This window comes from Protomyctophum bolini (genome assembly GCF_963924005.1).
Source record: "Protomyctophum bolini genome assembly, chromosome: 5".
Classification (NCBI taxonomy): domain Eukaryota; kingdom Metazoa; phylum Chordata; class Actinopteri; order Myctophiformes; family Myctophidae; genus Protomyctophum; species Protomyctophum bolini.
Genome location: NC_137866.1, coordinates 42,515,497 through 42,533,108, shown reverse-complemented (window position 1 = coordinate 42,533,108; position 17,612 = coordinate 42,515,497). Strand labels below are relative to the sequence as shown.

Genomic DNA, 17,612 nt, shown 5'->3' with positions numbered 1-17,612 from the left:
AACTCCCCCCTGTCAGGTGTAAAGGAGCAACTTGGACACTCAGGCATGAGTTCAAGTCCGTTGCTCTCCCCATGTCCTCCATATATGGGGACTAGGTTGGCGGAGGGTGTGTAGAGCCCAGGATCACATTAGATAATTGACACAGGGGTGGAAAAAATGGGTTACAAAATTGTGGGATAATTTTTTTTTTAATAATAATAATTCTGTCTTTTTCCACGTCAAAATTGTCTGTACAGTACAGTACATCTGCAAATTTGACAGTGGATCATTAAACGTTAAGATAAAACGCTATACAGTAGATGGCTTTAAAAGGCAGGAAAGCCTCTGGAAAACGTTACCTCAGCACTGAGAGAACTTACATTATTGGCAGAGCTGGCAGTCAATAATATCTGGCCAGAGTCCTTACGCAGCATTGGCCTTGGAAAGTACTGCAAGTGTATAGTTCTGCATGCCAATACCTTATAGTCAAACCCTCCACACACGTCCCCCTTGAGACGTGCCAGGCTCTGGGCTATACAGGGGCCAGCCGGTGGGGTCTCTGTCATCACACCTGCCCCATCCTGTGCTAAGCTGATCAAAGTGACACAGTACTGTGGACCTGCAGAGATGCTGGTGAGGGATGCTGTCACCCTGTCTGTCCCACTGACAGAAACTCGGTCCAGGAAGGTATAGAGAAACGGTGGGATGGCGGAGCAGACGTGTCAGTCAGCGCTGCTGCGCTGGATGACAGAATAGCCCATTAGGACTCGGACCGACTTCACAGACCATTAGGGTAGGCGTCACACAGCCATACCACACAGAACACTGAGTAATGACACGGTAGGAGAGAAACACAGTCAGGAACATGAGGAGGAAGGGAGAAATGAGGAGAGGACAGAGAAAGAGAAAGAGGTAGAGAGACTGAAAGATAAAGTGATGCATCTTTTCCATATAAGTGACTTGCCTATATTCTGTTGCTGATATGAGATGTGTTCACAATATCATGTCACAATGTTGTGAATCCATATAGGTTCCTGGCAGTCTCTGTCTCAGTAATTCCATCATTAATAATGATACTGCGCACATTATACTGTAGCTGCATTTCTATCATGCTTTTAAAAGCAGTGTAAAAAAAATAACTAAACCGTTCTGAACCAGAAGATTTTCAGACATTGTAAGGAATATGTATTGTGCTTGATTCAGAGCCTTAACATCACCCAGTGAGCTCTGTTTGTGTTAAAACAGTACATCACATGACTAGTCAAATTGTTGTGAACACTTCCACAACACAATTTGCGTTTGCACCTACTGTAGCGACATGCGTTGCCATGATAGGGTCCTAAGATTCCAGTCAAAATGTACAAATTAATAAGTATTAATCTTTGTCCTCTTTGTACATGTAGATCTGTAATGCAAATGCAATGTTCGAAAAGAGTAACAAATAACTTCAACAACACTACAGCAATAAACCCATATAAACCCATCAGCAGCCTCAGTCTTACAGCTGTCTCCTTGTTAAAGTCTCTCCTCTGTATCTCTGTGTGGCTCAGCCTGCCCTCTTGTCATTATTAAATGACCTGAGAAGCCAACAGTGGCATCAACATGCATCACTTCCTCTCTGCTTTGTCACAGCCCTCCCCAAGCTCCTAACGGACCTATTTACAGCACAAAGTGGACTGTGTTTGGCTAGACTTACAAATACTTTCCATCTCTTTCTCTCGCTGTCTCTACCTCTATACCGAGTCTGTTTTGTACAGCCTATGGCCAAAACAGAGCTGTCTGGTCCATTGTAGGGTGGTTTCTTTAGCCATGGTGTGCGTCTGTACAAGCTGGGATGAGAATGTCAAGTCATGCCAGGCTGTTAGGAAAGTAATACTCTTCTAGCACCAAACCAAGACTTTAGTTTAAACTATTAACACTTTTTTTTTAATGAAAGTTCCAAGGCATTCCCCCATGGGATATAGATAAAACCCACCTGAAAAGCAAAGCGAAGGAAAACAAACAAAAGTGAAAAAAGGAAACCGCCAGATAAAGTGGCATGGGGGGTGTACTGTAGGAGGGTGCATGGAGTGAACCGCCACTTTCTCAGAATGATGTTTTTATCTTTTATTTTGATGAATTACAGCAAGCACCATAAGGTAGACTCTTAAAATTTCTCAAACTGAGAGAGACAAACTGAGCTTTCTGTTGTGACAGAATCCACCAAACGTTGAGCAATGCAGAGCCTCTTTGCTCGTACATTTATTCATGTTCTTTTCTTTTTTTTCTGCAAGACAAGCTCTACCTCTGACTGACCCCCTTCCCTGTTGTATTTACATGTTGTGCATCACAAAACTAGCAGTTGTTGCGGAGGAGTAATTTGGTGTGATGGTAGTATTTAGTCACGCCATATCTCCAATACTAAATGAGAACAGCTATGGTGGATCAAGCAGGCACACATGTGCACGGCGCTGGCCCACACACACACACACACACACACACACACACACACACACACACACACACACAGTACAAGATACTGTAGCAATGAGTGTGGTTTTGAGTAATTGAAGGGTATTGCGATCCTAGAAAGTGTCATAAGCCCATTCTTCACATGGTCATGGTGAAAAACAGGGCTGTACAGATCTGTGATTTATGAAGCATTTTAACCAGTGAGTCCTTACAAGACCTCGGAGGGGATGAACTCTCTGGTTTGTTTCTGGCCAAAAGAACAGCAGAATTTCATTCCTCTTATCAGAGCATGCACTGTCTTTGACAAACTAAATAAATATCGTGTGACAAATTGCACTGTAAAAAAATCTATTGGTTCGATAATGTAAAACAAATGTATGCATAAAGGAGAATAACCGAACCGGTCCGTTTACTTCGTGAACCCAATGGATCAGACACTGTGGGGGAGATTAGACTCACCTGCTCAGCTAACAGCTCTCAGAGTGCAGAAACCATGTCCAATAAATGCCATTGTAATTCCTTAATACGTCTTTCTTTGGCTAAACAAGTGCAGCCAACGACCAAGTTGAATGCCATGCCATGATGCAAGACCCTTGATCGCTGATCAACAAACCCAGAGCTGTAAATGAAGCGTGCGTCAGTGAGGCAGCCAATGAATTCTGTCACTTACGCTGACGAGCATCTGCGGGAACGGTCCTCGAGAGTTCTCCGGCACGTTGACTGGTGGAATCACCCAGTCCCTCTTCTGCCTGCGCAGGCCCTTGGAGCCACTCAGGACGGGCCTCGGGAACAGGATGACCGTAGCAGGGGATCCAAAAGTCTCTTTCTTGTCTTTCCTCTCAGCAACTTTTCCCTCTTCTTCAGTGACCTGCACAACAGAGAGGAGACATATAGCAAGTGATTGCTTAATTTAGCACACTTTAAATAGGAAACTGAGGGCAAAAAGGGGGTTATTAAATGGAGATTTAATTCCAATGTGAATATGCATTTTCTCTGGGTACATGCAGTGTTTTTGTCTAGCATCTGGCTCATTGGTTTTGAATCTGCACATAACTCTTCTCCAGAGAAGGGGCGACGGCATAAACACAAATGTACACATAAATATGAAAAATTGGTATCAAAAGTCACAGAGACCTTGCCACCCACAGCTGGCTGTAAAAAGACTGTTAACACGACTGAGCTCCAATTTATAGTCCCATTCACCAGACTGTGCCAGCTGAACTATACCACGCACGCAGCCACGCACGCACGGCACAACTGTACACACACACGTTTGCATGCATGCACATTTGCACGCACGCTCGTTTGCACACAAGTTAGCATGCACGTTAGCACGCACGCACACAGACACACAGACACACACACACACAGCCTCCAGGCAGTGCGAATTGGCAACCACAATCCTTTGTCTGTGAAAAATGGAGGCTCAGTAGGGAGCCTCTCTTTTCATCTTCTCATGTGCACCCGCCACCCACTGATCCAATGTCTAACAGTGTCACAACTAGGTTATCAATCACAATAATTATCATTCATTCATTCATTCCAGCGTCACACTCATGCATTAACCCATTTTGACCTGAGATCAGATTCTAAAAATGTCTTCTACATCCTGATAGTTTTCTGAAAAAGCTATGTTTCTATGTCAATCGTTCTTCGATTTTTCAAAAATAGCAGACCTACAAGCTCGGTGGCGAGCTATGAGCTTGTAGATCTGCTATTTTTCAATAGCTAAAGCATAACATAATGCTAACACCAAAAGGGGTTCCCGCCCAAAATGGGAGCATATAGCATCTGCATCATACAACCACAATAACTCAAGATTCTAAATCAGCTTGTAAGCAAGTAAGTTTCCCACGTGAGTATACAGTATTACAGTATGTTGCAGCCAGGGGAAACAAATGAATGAAAAAAAGATACAGGAATATGAACTGAACGCTGAACATACTAATGGAATACTGCTTTGTGATGGTGGTTATATGGAGCAAACTAAATAATGTCATGGAGAAAAATACAGTACAACGGAAATATACAGAGTGTGTGTCCCTGAAGGCAAGACTCCAGAGTGAAGAGATGCAGACGCACTATCGCTCTCAGGTTCATGTATATATGACTTATACATTGACAAATTCATACCAAGGTTACATTGTAGGCCTCAAGTCTCAAGGCTGCTCTGTAACCATCTGCTGGGTGTCCCAGGGGCTGTGGAGGATGTGTTCAACTGATCCAAAGGTTATACATCTGCATTGACATGCCGTGTCAACAGTGTCAATAATACTCCCACTGCGTTTAACACATCAGGGTTACCACAGCAGTGAAGAAATGTCAAGAAAACAGCTGCAGCTATCATAGCTCCAGCTGTACATCAGTGATAGCATCCTGCTTCCTATATATACTGCATCTGCAACACACTGTTGATCCCTCACTCAGTTGCTTCACTTCTCACAGTGTTGTTGTTTCCCTCTCTCTCCCCTCCCGGTTGGCAGGTCCTGACAGCTTGTCTCCGTAACAGCTATTCATCAAGTGCCGGGATGTGCTTCATGCCAACTCTGACTGGGGGAAGGCCTGAGAGATAGCTGGGTCATACTGCCATCGTCTAATGATCATTACACCCTGATGTGAAAGAAGGTATATATCTCTAAAGAAGAAGAAAATAGAAATCACACCTGTGTGAAGAGTGAGGGGCGCTCTTATCATTGTACATCGTCGTGATGTAAAATAGACACTAAGCTTATTTGCTCAGACACTATGATGTAGAATTCTCCATTCATTGTCAATAGGAATATAATGTTTGTGTAAGACATAAAATAGACACTAAGACGATTTGCTCAGACAAAATTATCAACAGGAATATAATGTTTGTGTAGGACGAACATCTACACTAATAGCTGAATATAGGAGGGCCTCAAAAATGGTTGTTATGTAGGCCTGCCCTACAGTATATGGATAATTCAAATCAGTTGGAAATAAAAATACATTTTGATGTGTGGCATCGGCCTAATTAAACATAATGTTGATATGGCACACTGACTATCAAGGAAATGAAAGGTGTTAACCTGGTTGTGGGGACAAAAGGTCTACTGAAGCATTCAGTCCGGCAGCACAGGGAGAATAGCTGTCCGTAGTGGTGTAAAGCAAGTACATATACTCAAGTAAGTATAATAATTTGGGGTATTTGTACTTTACTTGAGTACCGTATTTCCAATTTCCAATACTTTTCCTTCTACTCCACTACATCTCAGAGGCAAATATTGTACTTTTACTTAAGCTTTATACTACTAGTTACTTTGTAGATTTGTATTGTTATTACAGAACATACATTATCACTTCAGCACTATAAATATTTCAGCAATTTGAAAATAGACGATCTACAAGCTCACAATGTGTCATGATGTGACATTATTTCTACATTGCAGTATTGATACTTTTACTTAAGTACAAAATGTGAGTACTTTTTCCACCACCGACAGCTTCTCTGGACAGATTTGAAGAGGATTGACTGACAGTATATGGCCTGATTGCATGTAAGTCTCTCCACAACAGTCCCCAGTGAGTCAAGCCTATTTGAAACACTGTACGCTACTAACTAGTACAACTGCCGCACCAAACCAACACCATTTCATTATCCAAAAAATAAAAAGCTCAGAGTCAGACCGCTCTCTGCACATAGCCGACCAGCTTGAATAATGCTCTGTCCTGATTTTCCAACCTTAACCCTCTAGCACCCAGAGTTGCTTTTTAGCAACAATTATATTTTTTATTTTTAAATAGTTTAAATAATGAGTTTTTTTGTTATTTTTTCACCTGGGGGTGGGGCTAGGGTTCCATTGTTTAGTCTAAAAAATCCTTTGGCCAGGATATTTGCATATAAATACCCCCCACAGAGGCAGGAATCATCACAACTTGAAAAATCTCTGTTGGACCAACATCAACTTTTTCTCTTCAAGATATTCCTCACAATAACATAAGTAACATGCCTGTAATAATTGGTGAACATTAGAATGTCTAGAACATGTACATGTCTTATTATTGTGAAATATATGCCCCAAATTTAAATTAGAGCATGATTTATACTTGTTGCTTTTAGTCAATGTTGGGCCTCATGCAAAGTAGTTACTGATAGTGTTCTATGCATTTATGCCTCTGGTTTGGGTGTTCTCATTGGTTCAGTTCAAACGTATCAGTTTGATTCAGGTAAACAGTGAATGCAAAAGCCTAGTCTGGTGTATTCAAGGGAATAATGGGGGGAGGCTTGAATCACCATATATTTACATATACTGTATAAGGAGTCCAGTGTTTTTAATACCAGTTCCAATAACGTATTTCACCATAGCCCTATTCAACATAATCCTGCTCTGTAAAAATGAATAGTCTTGTGGTGCCTCTGCAGTAGTTAACGTTCGGGGCCAAAAACGAACAAAGACAAAAACAAAAGGGTCAGTAGAAAGTGTCCTGTTTCGCTGCGTGCTTTGATCCGCGAGGTGCAGAATAAAATGTGTTTGTCTTTTGTTTCACTCTTTGTTGGTGCCCTCTTATAGAGCATGGGTTGTACAGTACGTGCCAGTACAGTACACAAACACTTCACTAATTAAAGGTGGAACTGTTTTGATGGCCTTGAAAGAGGAACAAGAACATCATGTATTTTTTTCTCCATTCGGGGGGTGGAGTGGCCCGCACACACACACACACACACACACACACACACACACACACACACACACACACACACACACACACACACACACACACACACACACACACACACACACACACACACACACACACACAGCAGCAGCTGTACCAACCCTGTGCCCGCCGCTGACCAGCCAGCCAAACAAACATGTTGCCACGCGCTGTGTGACGGGTTCAGTGGAACGTGAACACGATGCAACCCATATGGTCGGCGTTCAGGAGACGCAACCCCTCAGCCGAGCACAACGTGCGGGGCGGCCATGCGCGCGCCGCCGCCGCCACCGTCACAGAACGCCAGATCCAAACGGGTTCTGTCAGATGGTGCGAGACCAGACAGATGTTGAGTTGAATTTGGACAAATGTAGTCATTTTTCTTTAGTTTTGTTTTTTTTGCAGAGGGGGCTTTGTGGGCTTGTCTGAAGGCGGACGGGCTTCTTACCACAGGTTGTGGGATCGGGGTGAGCCGCGTGTAGAGAGAGAGAGCTGCACACAGCTGGAAGGAGGGGGTGGGATGACGAACAGGGCTGTCAGAACTGAAGCAGATGTGACGACCCCCCCTCCGAATGTCTCCTTGTCTAAATAAGTCATGCTCCACATCCTTTCATCTGCACATACTAATAGGTACTAGTGGGTTCCCTGAGGGCGGAGAGAGAGAGAAGAGAGAGAGAGAGAGAGAGAGAGAGAGAGAGAGAGAGGAGAGAGAGAGAGAGAGAGAGAGAGAGAGAGAGAGAGAGAGAGAGAGAGAGACACGGAGATAAGGAGAAAAGACAGCGAGAGGTAGAGACTGAGAGAGAGTGACCTGAGTCCACCACTGCCTGAGGGGGTTAGGGTCTGGGCTTTTCTTCAACCGTGGTGCTGCTGGAATTCTGATCAATGCCAACTCTCTCTGTTTCATTCTCTCTCTCTCTCTCTCCCCATCCCAGTGTGTGTGTGTGTGTGTGTGTGTGTGTGTGTGTGTGTGTGTGTGTGTGTGTGTGTGTGTGTGCGTGTGTTTGTGTGTGTGTGTGTGTGTGTGTGTGTGTGTGTGTGTGTGTGTGTGTGTGTGTGTGTGTGTGTGTGCGTGTGCGTGTGCATGCAGAGGCATCTGGAAAAAATGCGAGGCCCTGTGCGAACATTGATTAATTAATTAATTCATGAAATTCATTCCCTGAAATGTAGCCTAAGAGTAGGCTATAGAGAGAGAAAGAGAGAGAACTGATATATAAATATAATGCACTCGTCTCGGATGTTACTCACAACTTCACAAGCAGCAGCTTTCCTTGCAGCGAATTGCAATAATGTCTTGATAATCCCGTCTAGTTTTAACGCAGGGCCCCGCGGCTGATTGGGGCGCGGTAGGAACGGTGATTTTTGCAATGAATTTATCAAATTAAACTCTCAGCTTGACCACCACGTAGTGCGCTTGATAGATGACGCAGACTGACACAATGCCAGTGAGATTAATGTGAAATATGATCATGTAAGCAAAACTAGATTTTAGATCTCAGATGGAAAGTGAAGTTAACATTTATAAGCATATTAAAAAGGGAGGGACGTGTTCCTCAGTCATGTTGCAGGTCCCTTGGTGTGATCCATGGTCAGGCGATGCCCTCTTGATTGTTTATTGTATTACTACACATTATGATACGGTTGATGATGCTGCGTTTGGTCGTGTAAATAATGTAAACTATTTTCACATTTTTATTTGATTTTTCTTTTTCCTTTTTTTTCTTTTTTTCTTTCTATTTGTTTATCTCATCTATCTTGCCTGTCCATGAATACGTACTCTGATGTTGTTGTTTGTGTTTGTATTTTAAGTTCTCTGTTTTATGTGTTTGTAAAAAATCTAAAATAAAGTACTGATCATAAAGGGCGCGAGGCCCTGTGCGACGGCACCATTCACACTACCCTTAAAGCGGCCCTGTGTGTGCGTGTGCGTGGCTAAGTGCGTGGCTGCGTGCGTCTCGGTCAAATATTAACAAGAAGTTGACTGTGCTACATTCAAACTCCCTCCCTCTGTCTATTACCCAGCAAAATAGAACTCCTTATGGGTCCATGTTTATACACTTTCAGAGTTCAATCTAGGATGAGTTTCAGGGTCAGACATTAGAATGTGGAACGACTGCTTAATAGACTCCAAACATTACCAGCAGGTTTTCCACACATGCACGCCAGAGAGAGAGAGAGAGAGCATGCATATAACAATACCCTGCCCTCAGCACATATGCAATATAGACAGGATTCTAACTTTTACGGTCGACAAAGACACAACCATTGCACGCACACGCACGCACGCACACACACGCACACGCGCACACACACACACACACACACACACACACACACACACACACACACACACCCCCACACTAAACAGGAGTCAGTGAGTGTGAAATAGATGCGGCCCACAGCTCTGGTGCCATATCAGCCTCAGCCAGCTGGCTCTAGTCCCGGTTCTTTCCCTCCCCGTCACAGACTCCCCAAACCCCTCAACGCTTTGATATCAGCCAGGACCTGGCAACCCAGACATCTGGAAGTTATGATTCAACAGAGCACGCAACACAAAACGCCATTTCCATAATGAAACATCAAATTGTGTTTCAGCGTCCTGATTCTCTCTCTCTCTCTCTCTCTCTCTGTGATGAAGTGCATGCTGTCACCCAGGGGCGTGCATACGTAGACGCCAAGGGGTGCTTGAGCACCCCTTGGTGGCCCTCTCTGGAACAACATGCCCTTTTGAACGTCAATGTTTTTACACTTTTTTATTGTTTTGTATAATTTATTTGTACGTGTATAGCATGTGGCCCATGGTGACATCTAATTCTGGATTAAAAGCTTATAATATATTTATTTATACATTTGTCATGATGTTGTATGTCCGCAGTTTACATCCAAAAGAATGTGTCACTCTCTCGGTTCTGCACTGCTGTACTGGAGAAGAATATCACTGAGGGCAGGCAAATTTGCTTTTTGTAAGCGACTTCGTCATTCTGGGCTTGTGTTGTCTGTAACGTCGCTTGGGCTTGTTTTTCCATACCTGGTTGCTGGTTTCTCTCTCGAAATCTGGCGTGTGTGTGTGTGTGTGTGTGTGTGTGCGTGTACTACACGTGGTGACGCGCAAGTTTGTTTACTGTGTGACTAGTGTCATGGCGGAGCCCGCGTTTCAAATGGATATATATTCCTCCTTATTTCTTTCAACTGCTCCAATCCAGCACAAAGAACAGTCAGAGTAAGTTGTTGAGTCCAATGCATATTATGATCCCATTTCCACCGCCGCCACGAACGTACGCTTAGCTTGATGCTAACGCGACCCCCCCCCCCCCCCCTCTCTCTCTCTCTTTAATGCGCGATAGAGACGCGTCTCTCTCTCTCTCTCTCTCTCTCTCTCTCTTTAACATGCGATAGAGAGATGCGTCTCTCTCTCTCTCTCTCTCTCTCTCTCTCTCTTTAACGTGCGATAGAGAGATGCGTCTCTCTCTCTCTCTCTCTCTCTCTCTCTCTCAGCAGGGAATGCTTCAAATTGACATTGGTTGTTCAAGTTCAATTGATGTGTTGATGTTATTATGATATGTACCATATGCCAATATTGAAGAAAGTTAAAATGACCAGAGAGCAGGCTCATCAAAAATGTAAGTTAGGCTGTTTCTGCTGTGCAGACCTGTTTTTGACCCGAAAATAATGACTTTATAATGGCAATTGGACCCCTCCATCTGTGAAGTACTGGATATGGCTGTGTGTGTGTGTGTGTGTGTGTGTGTGTGTGTTAGAGAAATGTTTTGTTGCAGCTGGTGCATGGTTCCACGCGCCAGATAAGGTGCCCTTTTGTTTCACTTGAGCACCTGCCCCTCAAAGTGTCTGTGCACGCCACTGCTGTCACCCTCGCCCCTCTATCAGTGTGTTTGGTTTGTCTCCTCAGCACCTGTTCCACTTCTCACTCAGTCTGTCCTCAGAGCTGACACAATGATCCTCCATCATTTGACATCACCTCAGCTGCAGTAACAGCACCACCTACTGAACCTACACACAGCTTTGTATAGAACTCTCACCACACTCGAAACATGGAAGCAAATGGACCAATAGGCAATTAGCAAGAGTTGCAAATTGATAAATTAAGATGAATTAGATTTGGTGATCGATATATATATTTTTTTATAATATCGTCTGTGAGAAGTAAACTAAAAAACACTCAAAAACACAAAAACTTCAGGGAACTTATAAATACCTGAATGTAACACACTCATTCCACCAAACACATTCTTGGGCTATCTTCCAACGTGTTTCAAGCTAATAAACTTTACCACACCACACTTACCACTTTGTATTGACCATCTGTTCTGTTATTTTCTTTCTTTTTGCCTGTACACACTGCACATGAACTTAACAGAAAACTACCTCCACTATTTCAATGCTGTACGTCAGCCAAACCATAGGCTACTACTGTAGGTGGTAAAAAAAAATAGGCTAATAGTTGTATTAGCCTATGTTTTACAAAACAACTTATTCAGAGATGTGAGGTCCTGCTGTTTTGAACGACACAGACTGATTAGAGCCGTGAGTTGCCGTGTTTGATGACCTGAAGAACACTGTCTGTCGCAACCTAGAAAAACACATTCTCAGATCTGCTGCCATGAGCTTGACAGAATGTTCTCCCCAGCTTAACTTGTGGAGTATATACTTTCTTTCCATGGATGCGAGTCTGTGCTTTGCATTCTCGGTGTTTAGAGAAGACCACAATCTCTAGCATCTTCATTCACCACCAGCTTGCAACAGTGGGCATTATTAACTCTCGCAGGAGTTCACAGTCACATTCATTAGTGGATACTTTCAGTTGACCATTCACCCAAAACATGAGCTCATTTAATGAACGTGCTCTTTGAGCCATAACAAATTAGCTGAATGATTGCTAAAGTTTGTGAAGTAGCTCATAAACAGTGGTTAAAGCAGATTTGGGATGGGCTTCTATAGGGTACTTAGGAGAAAAGCTGCAAAAGTGTCTCATATTAACCCATTTAGGACTGACCAGATTCTACAAATGTCTTCTACATCCAGATAGTTTTCTGAAAAGCCTATGTTTCTATGTCAGTGGTTCATGTCAAACATTTTCATGTCAAGGACCCCCAAAAATATATGTAATTGGCCGCCGCAGCCCATCTGAAAATATGTTTTCCAGGGACCCCCAGAAGCAAAGGTATGAGTTAAAACATTCACTGTGAAAGAATATATTCAGATTTTTCAAAAATAGCAGACCTACAAGCTCGTAGCCCGGCACTCGGTGCTGCGCTATGAGCTTGTATATCTGCTATTTTTCAATAGCTAAAGTACAACATAATGCTTAAAACACCAAAACGGGTTCCCGCCCAAAATGGGCAAAACAAGGTTTTCTGGTTGTTCTACATCTATAGAATGCTACAGAGGACTGCCGGGGCACAGTGGACACAACAATAACTGCTACACGACGACAAATTACATATTATGGACCATAAATAATGGTTACTTTGAAAGTCATGAGAGCTAAATCAACTCAGTATAATCTGGAATGTCATTAGCCACAGCAAACAAACAAAAAGCAAAACCGCAAAATACAATGAATTCAAAAAATGTGTGCCTTTATTACGATTCATGTCATATAATCATACTGTCATCAGCTGGGCGGGCGAGCTGTGTGCTGTGGCGTTTAGCGGACGGTCCATTTGGCTGTGTTTAGCAACACGGTCCAGTTACAGTTACTATCCGTTAACTGTGTTATAGCAACACGGTCCAGTAACAGTTACTATCAGTTAACGTCGTCTATCTAGCCAATGAATCCAATGAAGTGGTGCTGGTGTTGTTTATCAGACGTGGTGTAGGAATCTCTACCAGCTCTTCCCCCAATGGCAAGAGGATTTAGGATTGTCTGTCAGTCAGTCAGCAGTCAGTCCGTCTATGTCTGTCTCTCTCCATTTTAACTAATTCTTAGTCATTAGTACGATTTGGAGGTGCATGTGTGTGTGTGTGTGTGTGTGTGTGTGTGTGTGTGTGTGTGTGTGTGTGTGTGTGCATGTGTGTGGCGTGTACACGTGCATACACATGCGTGTGTGAACTTTGCCCACCTCATTGCCATTCTGTTGGGGTAACGGAGGGTCAATCAGGGCCAGCTGCACCACGGTCTCCCACACGTGTGCGTGTGGACTGCTGGCGGTCAGCTTGAACTGGACAGGTTCATCCAGGCTGTCGGCGTCTAGCTGAGTAAAGATGGATCCGTCCGCCCGCACGCTGAAGCTGGGATCACTGCTCTTGAACACCACTCCATTGTTCCCCATGCAGTCATCAAACTTCACTGCAGAGAGAGAGAGAGAGAGAGAGAGAGAGAGACAGAGAGAGGTTCAGATACTATGAAGAAACAAACCATAAATACAGACAATTGATTAAGTAAGTCATCAATACAGGCTCAATATCACAGATGCACGTGCACACACAACACACAACACACACACACACACACACACACACACACTCACTAACTGTATATGATTTTGTGTGTGTGCGTCGCGTCGGGCTGCCTGCTATTGCACTCGTTTGCTTTGCGTCGATTGCCACAATTTCGTCCGGTTCAGTCATTTCACCTCATTTCACCAAACTTGTGGACAGTGGACACCGCCTGTCATTTGCAGAAGAACGTGATGGTTCACGGTAAGTATCTGTTTTTGTATTCTTTGCTGCTGCCAGGGCTGGTAGGGCTGGTAGGGTAGAGCAGGGCTCCTACTCCTGGGGTAGGTTTTTGCGTTGCGTCGCAAACTAAGCACTTTGGCACAGGCATGGATCTCCTGGTTTACGGGGATGGGGTTCAATTCCCTGCTGCGCCGTGCTGATTACATTTAATCTGTTAAACGGGCATCCTTTTGCACAATAGAGCTTTAACCTGATGGTATCTATAAAGATGACTAATCTTAATATGTATTTAGTATACAGAATCCAGATGTGTAATCGGCTGCATGTTTGCCAGAAGTATACACGATGATCATGACTATAGGTTTATCTCACAATCAACACAGACAACCGAACGGACTCGGCCTGGCGGAGACAATGTTGATGAATAAATTAAACTGATGTGGCTAAAGCTGCGTCACACAGCATTTCCTGACTTTATGATATTATTATCGGGCAGCAATACTATATGATGACTGCCAGTATCAATTAATTAAACCCACCCCTACCGTGCAGAGGGCTTGGGCTCAGGGCCCCTTCCCTTTTGCCTCAAAGTGATCTGGGGCCGGAGAAAGTACTAGGCCAGTCTATATGGGGTTAGTATCAGACCCACGAGTGGTTCTGTACTGTACAAGCCTGTACACCACACACACACACACACACACACACACACACACACACACACACACACACACAGAGGCAGCATATATTAATGTATTGAGAGAAATTACAATTTTAATTCAATATGATGTGAAATGACCCATAACGGTATGGGTCCTACAAGATCCATGTTAATGAGAACGATTATCTCTATTCAATAAGCACTCTTCATTCCCTGGGGAAGATCGTCGCTCTGCACACACTGTATGTATGAATAAATATATCTACATCCATTAATTACAGTCATTAAAGTGGCGCAGTGTAAAAGCCCATTAGGACGTCTTGAGCAGGGAGTGAATCAAACTCTAAGTGAAGTCATGGAACCTCCATCATGGATACAAACACTACTGACTCCAACATGGATAATCAGCCGATCGGTTGGGATGATATGAACCTCCCATGACTACACCCACTGTCTCTGGATATATGTGGAAAAGGAAATTGAGAAAATGTCTAAAGAAATTACATGCAATGTACAATTACTCCAAAAATGAAGATGGTGCAGCCAAGGTATATAAATGATAATGAGAAATATTTATTGTTTAGATTTTTCCGGTAATTTCGGGGGCTTTTTGGCTTTGCAACGTCTCCCATACTCGTCAAATAATTGCTAAGCTTGGCTCATGCACTTGGCTTTAGGACTGTTAGGACCTCCCTCGCCCCTGCGTTGGCTCTAACCTGACCTCCCAACCCATCACTGAGCCAGCCTCGTCTCTCGGGGGTTTAGAATGTCTAGACGGCAACCTTGGGCCGAGGGCTGTAACTCAACACGGCCTTGCAGCCGCTCCTCACCCCGTGGGCCCTCAAGCGAGACTTCCACTATAGCGAAGCACGTCCTGCTCCTTGTTCTATCACCATGAGGCTGTCGGTGCTCACTACACTGTATCTGTGAGCACAGCCACTCAGATCAGAACATAAGGCCTCCTCAACTCTCACCACGAGTGGTGTTTTTTCTTTGGGGGGGGCCCTAGCCCCTCTTATATTCAGCTATTAGTAGATTAGATTTTCGTCTTACACAAACGTTAAATTCCCATTGATAATTAATGGAGAATTTACGTCATATGTGGATGAGCAAATCGACATATTACTACGTCATGATGATGTAAGCAAAGCAAAGTTACCATGTTTACCCAGGGTAACTGGATTAAGCTCAATAACTTGTTTACAGCCATGCCCTGCTCATAGAACATTTCATGGTAGGGGTTCAATGCCTTGCTCAAGGGCACTTCAGCGGTGGTAATTTTAACATGCCGGTCCGGGGATACGAACTAGCGACCTTCCGATATCAAGAACGCTCCGCAAACCGTTCGGCCACCGCTGCCCCCTACAAGATCACACGGGTGTGATTTTTATTTCATAGACTTGGCTTCCACATGATGTAATCTCTGAATGCCAGATGTTTGAGGAGATGTAGTGCCCCTCAAAAAAAACACACACACACACAAACATTGGTTCCTGACACTTCTGTTTGTCACCGTCATTTGTCTAATGCTTTCCCTGGTCCTTGTCAGAGCCACTGAGGGAGATTATTGGATTACATTGGATTCATGTAAAGCCTGATGAAGATCTCGGTTGTATTAGTATAAAGAATAAACATGCTTTATTGCCAGGGCAAGTCATCATATCTCCAAGTATCTCTCTCTCTCTCCCCCTCCCTCTCTCTCTGCCCCCCTCCCTCTCCCTCTCCCTCTCCCCCTCTCTCTCCCTCTCTCCCTCTCTCTCGTCCAATCATTCACATCTCTGTCCCAGTCTGGCACGTGGCCAGCAGTGCAGTAGAGTTGCTGGCAGAGAGCCCTCTGCTGCGCTCTCACACCACTGGGCAAGGGACTGGCCAGTTACTTTTAAGCAGATCAAAAACTGTGTGCTTGAGAATGCTTGGAACACAGCCTATAGTTTGTGTGTGCATGAATCTGTCTCTGAATGTGTAGTATAGTCCATAATATATCTTGAGAATGGACGGCCCTGCCCCCACCTGCTCATTTCAATGAAAGTTGCTCACCAGTGCATGAAGCACCTTTACTTCAGTCAGGAACACTCACGGCAATTTATTGCAACAAATGGAATACAGTTAAACTTGGCGTTAAAGGGTCCACTCTGGGAGATGTTCCCTGAATTTTGTCTAAAGCAAACAAACATGCTAAGCAAGGTCGGCAACAGTGAAGCAACTGAAACAGAGCCCTATAGTGTAGGAGAGAGACGTATTTAAACGGACCGTCCCGTTGAGGGAATGAGGTGTGATTTGAGTATATGTAGGTAAGTGTGATTGATTGAAAGAAATCTGCAGACTGACAGCTGATTACAGCTGAGCTGTTGCGACTCCCGTGCCCTGCATGAACTCACACTGTGCTTAATTTCCTGGATTGGCTCCAACGTTGGAGCCAGAGCAGGTGCACCCGCGTTTCAGACGACTATAGGACCGGTCCTATAGTGATTGACAGGATGAGTGTCCAATCAAAACAGCCAGAAGCTTTTATGGCGCTCTATGGTGCATATAGGATTTAAACTTGGCATCACCTGGGACGGCGCTCACTTGCATTTCCATTTCCGTTTGAAGTAGAATCCATGCTGCTCACGCCCAAATGTTGCCCGTCTACCAAAACAACAGGGAAAATTCCAAAAATTACAGCAAGAGGGCAACTGTGTTTCTGCAGGAAAACACCACCACAACACTCCAGTATGGCTGATGACTGCTGTATGGAGGTATAAATGTATTAATGAATTGGAATGGATGTGAACTTCAGTTCAACCTGTTTAAACAGGTTAATTGGGCTGCAGGCCTCCTGAGAGACTGAGACAGATGGAGAGATAGATGGATGGCATGAGAGAAGTGGGAGAGAGAAACAGATCGAGCAACAGAGAGAGACTGACAGAGATAACTGCCAAGAGGATGGAATGAGGAGAGGAGAGCAAAGGAGAGGAGTGGAGTATGGCCACATGCAGGTCTAATCAGAGCCAGAGGACTGTGGGTTGGATGCTTGGTGAAAGCTCTGTCCAGCATGGATGGATCGCAGTGAAAACACAACTGATGCTATATGAGTTGGAGGTGTACTGTATATGCATGGAGAGCCCCAACAGGTTTCCCGCCCCCCAGTTCTGAAATACCGTAAGCCCCAAAATGTGTGTGCCAAGAAACAGAGACACACGCACACACACACACGCACGCACGGACG

General features: G+C 44.2%; 1 protein-coding gene across 1 annotated transcript in view; it reads right to left on the bottom strand.

Moving 5' to 3' along the window:
- LOC308315984 (cadherin-4-like) overlaps positions 1 to 17,612 on the bottom strand; it is a 219,800-nt gene that overhangs the window by 65,248 nt on the left and 136,940 nt on the right. Inside the window, exons 4-5 of the mRNA XM_080764276.1 lie at positions 13,188 to 13,414; positions 3,101 to 3,298 (exon numbers count right to left, since the gene is read on the bottom strand). Of these exons, the coding sequence (XP_080620402.1) occupies positions 3,101 to 3,298; positions 13,188 to 13,414 (425 nt within the window). The remainder of the gene's footprint in view (positions 1 to 3,100; positions 3,299 to 13,187; positions 13,415 to 17,612) is intronic.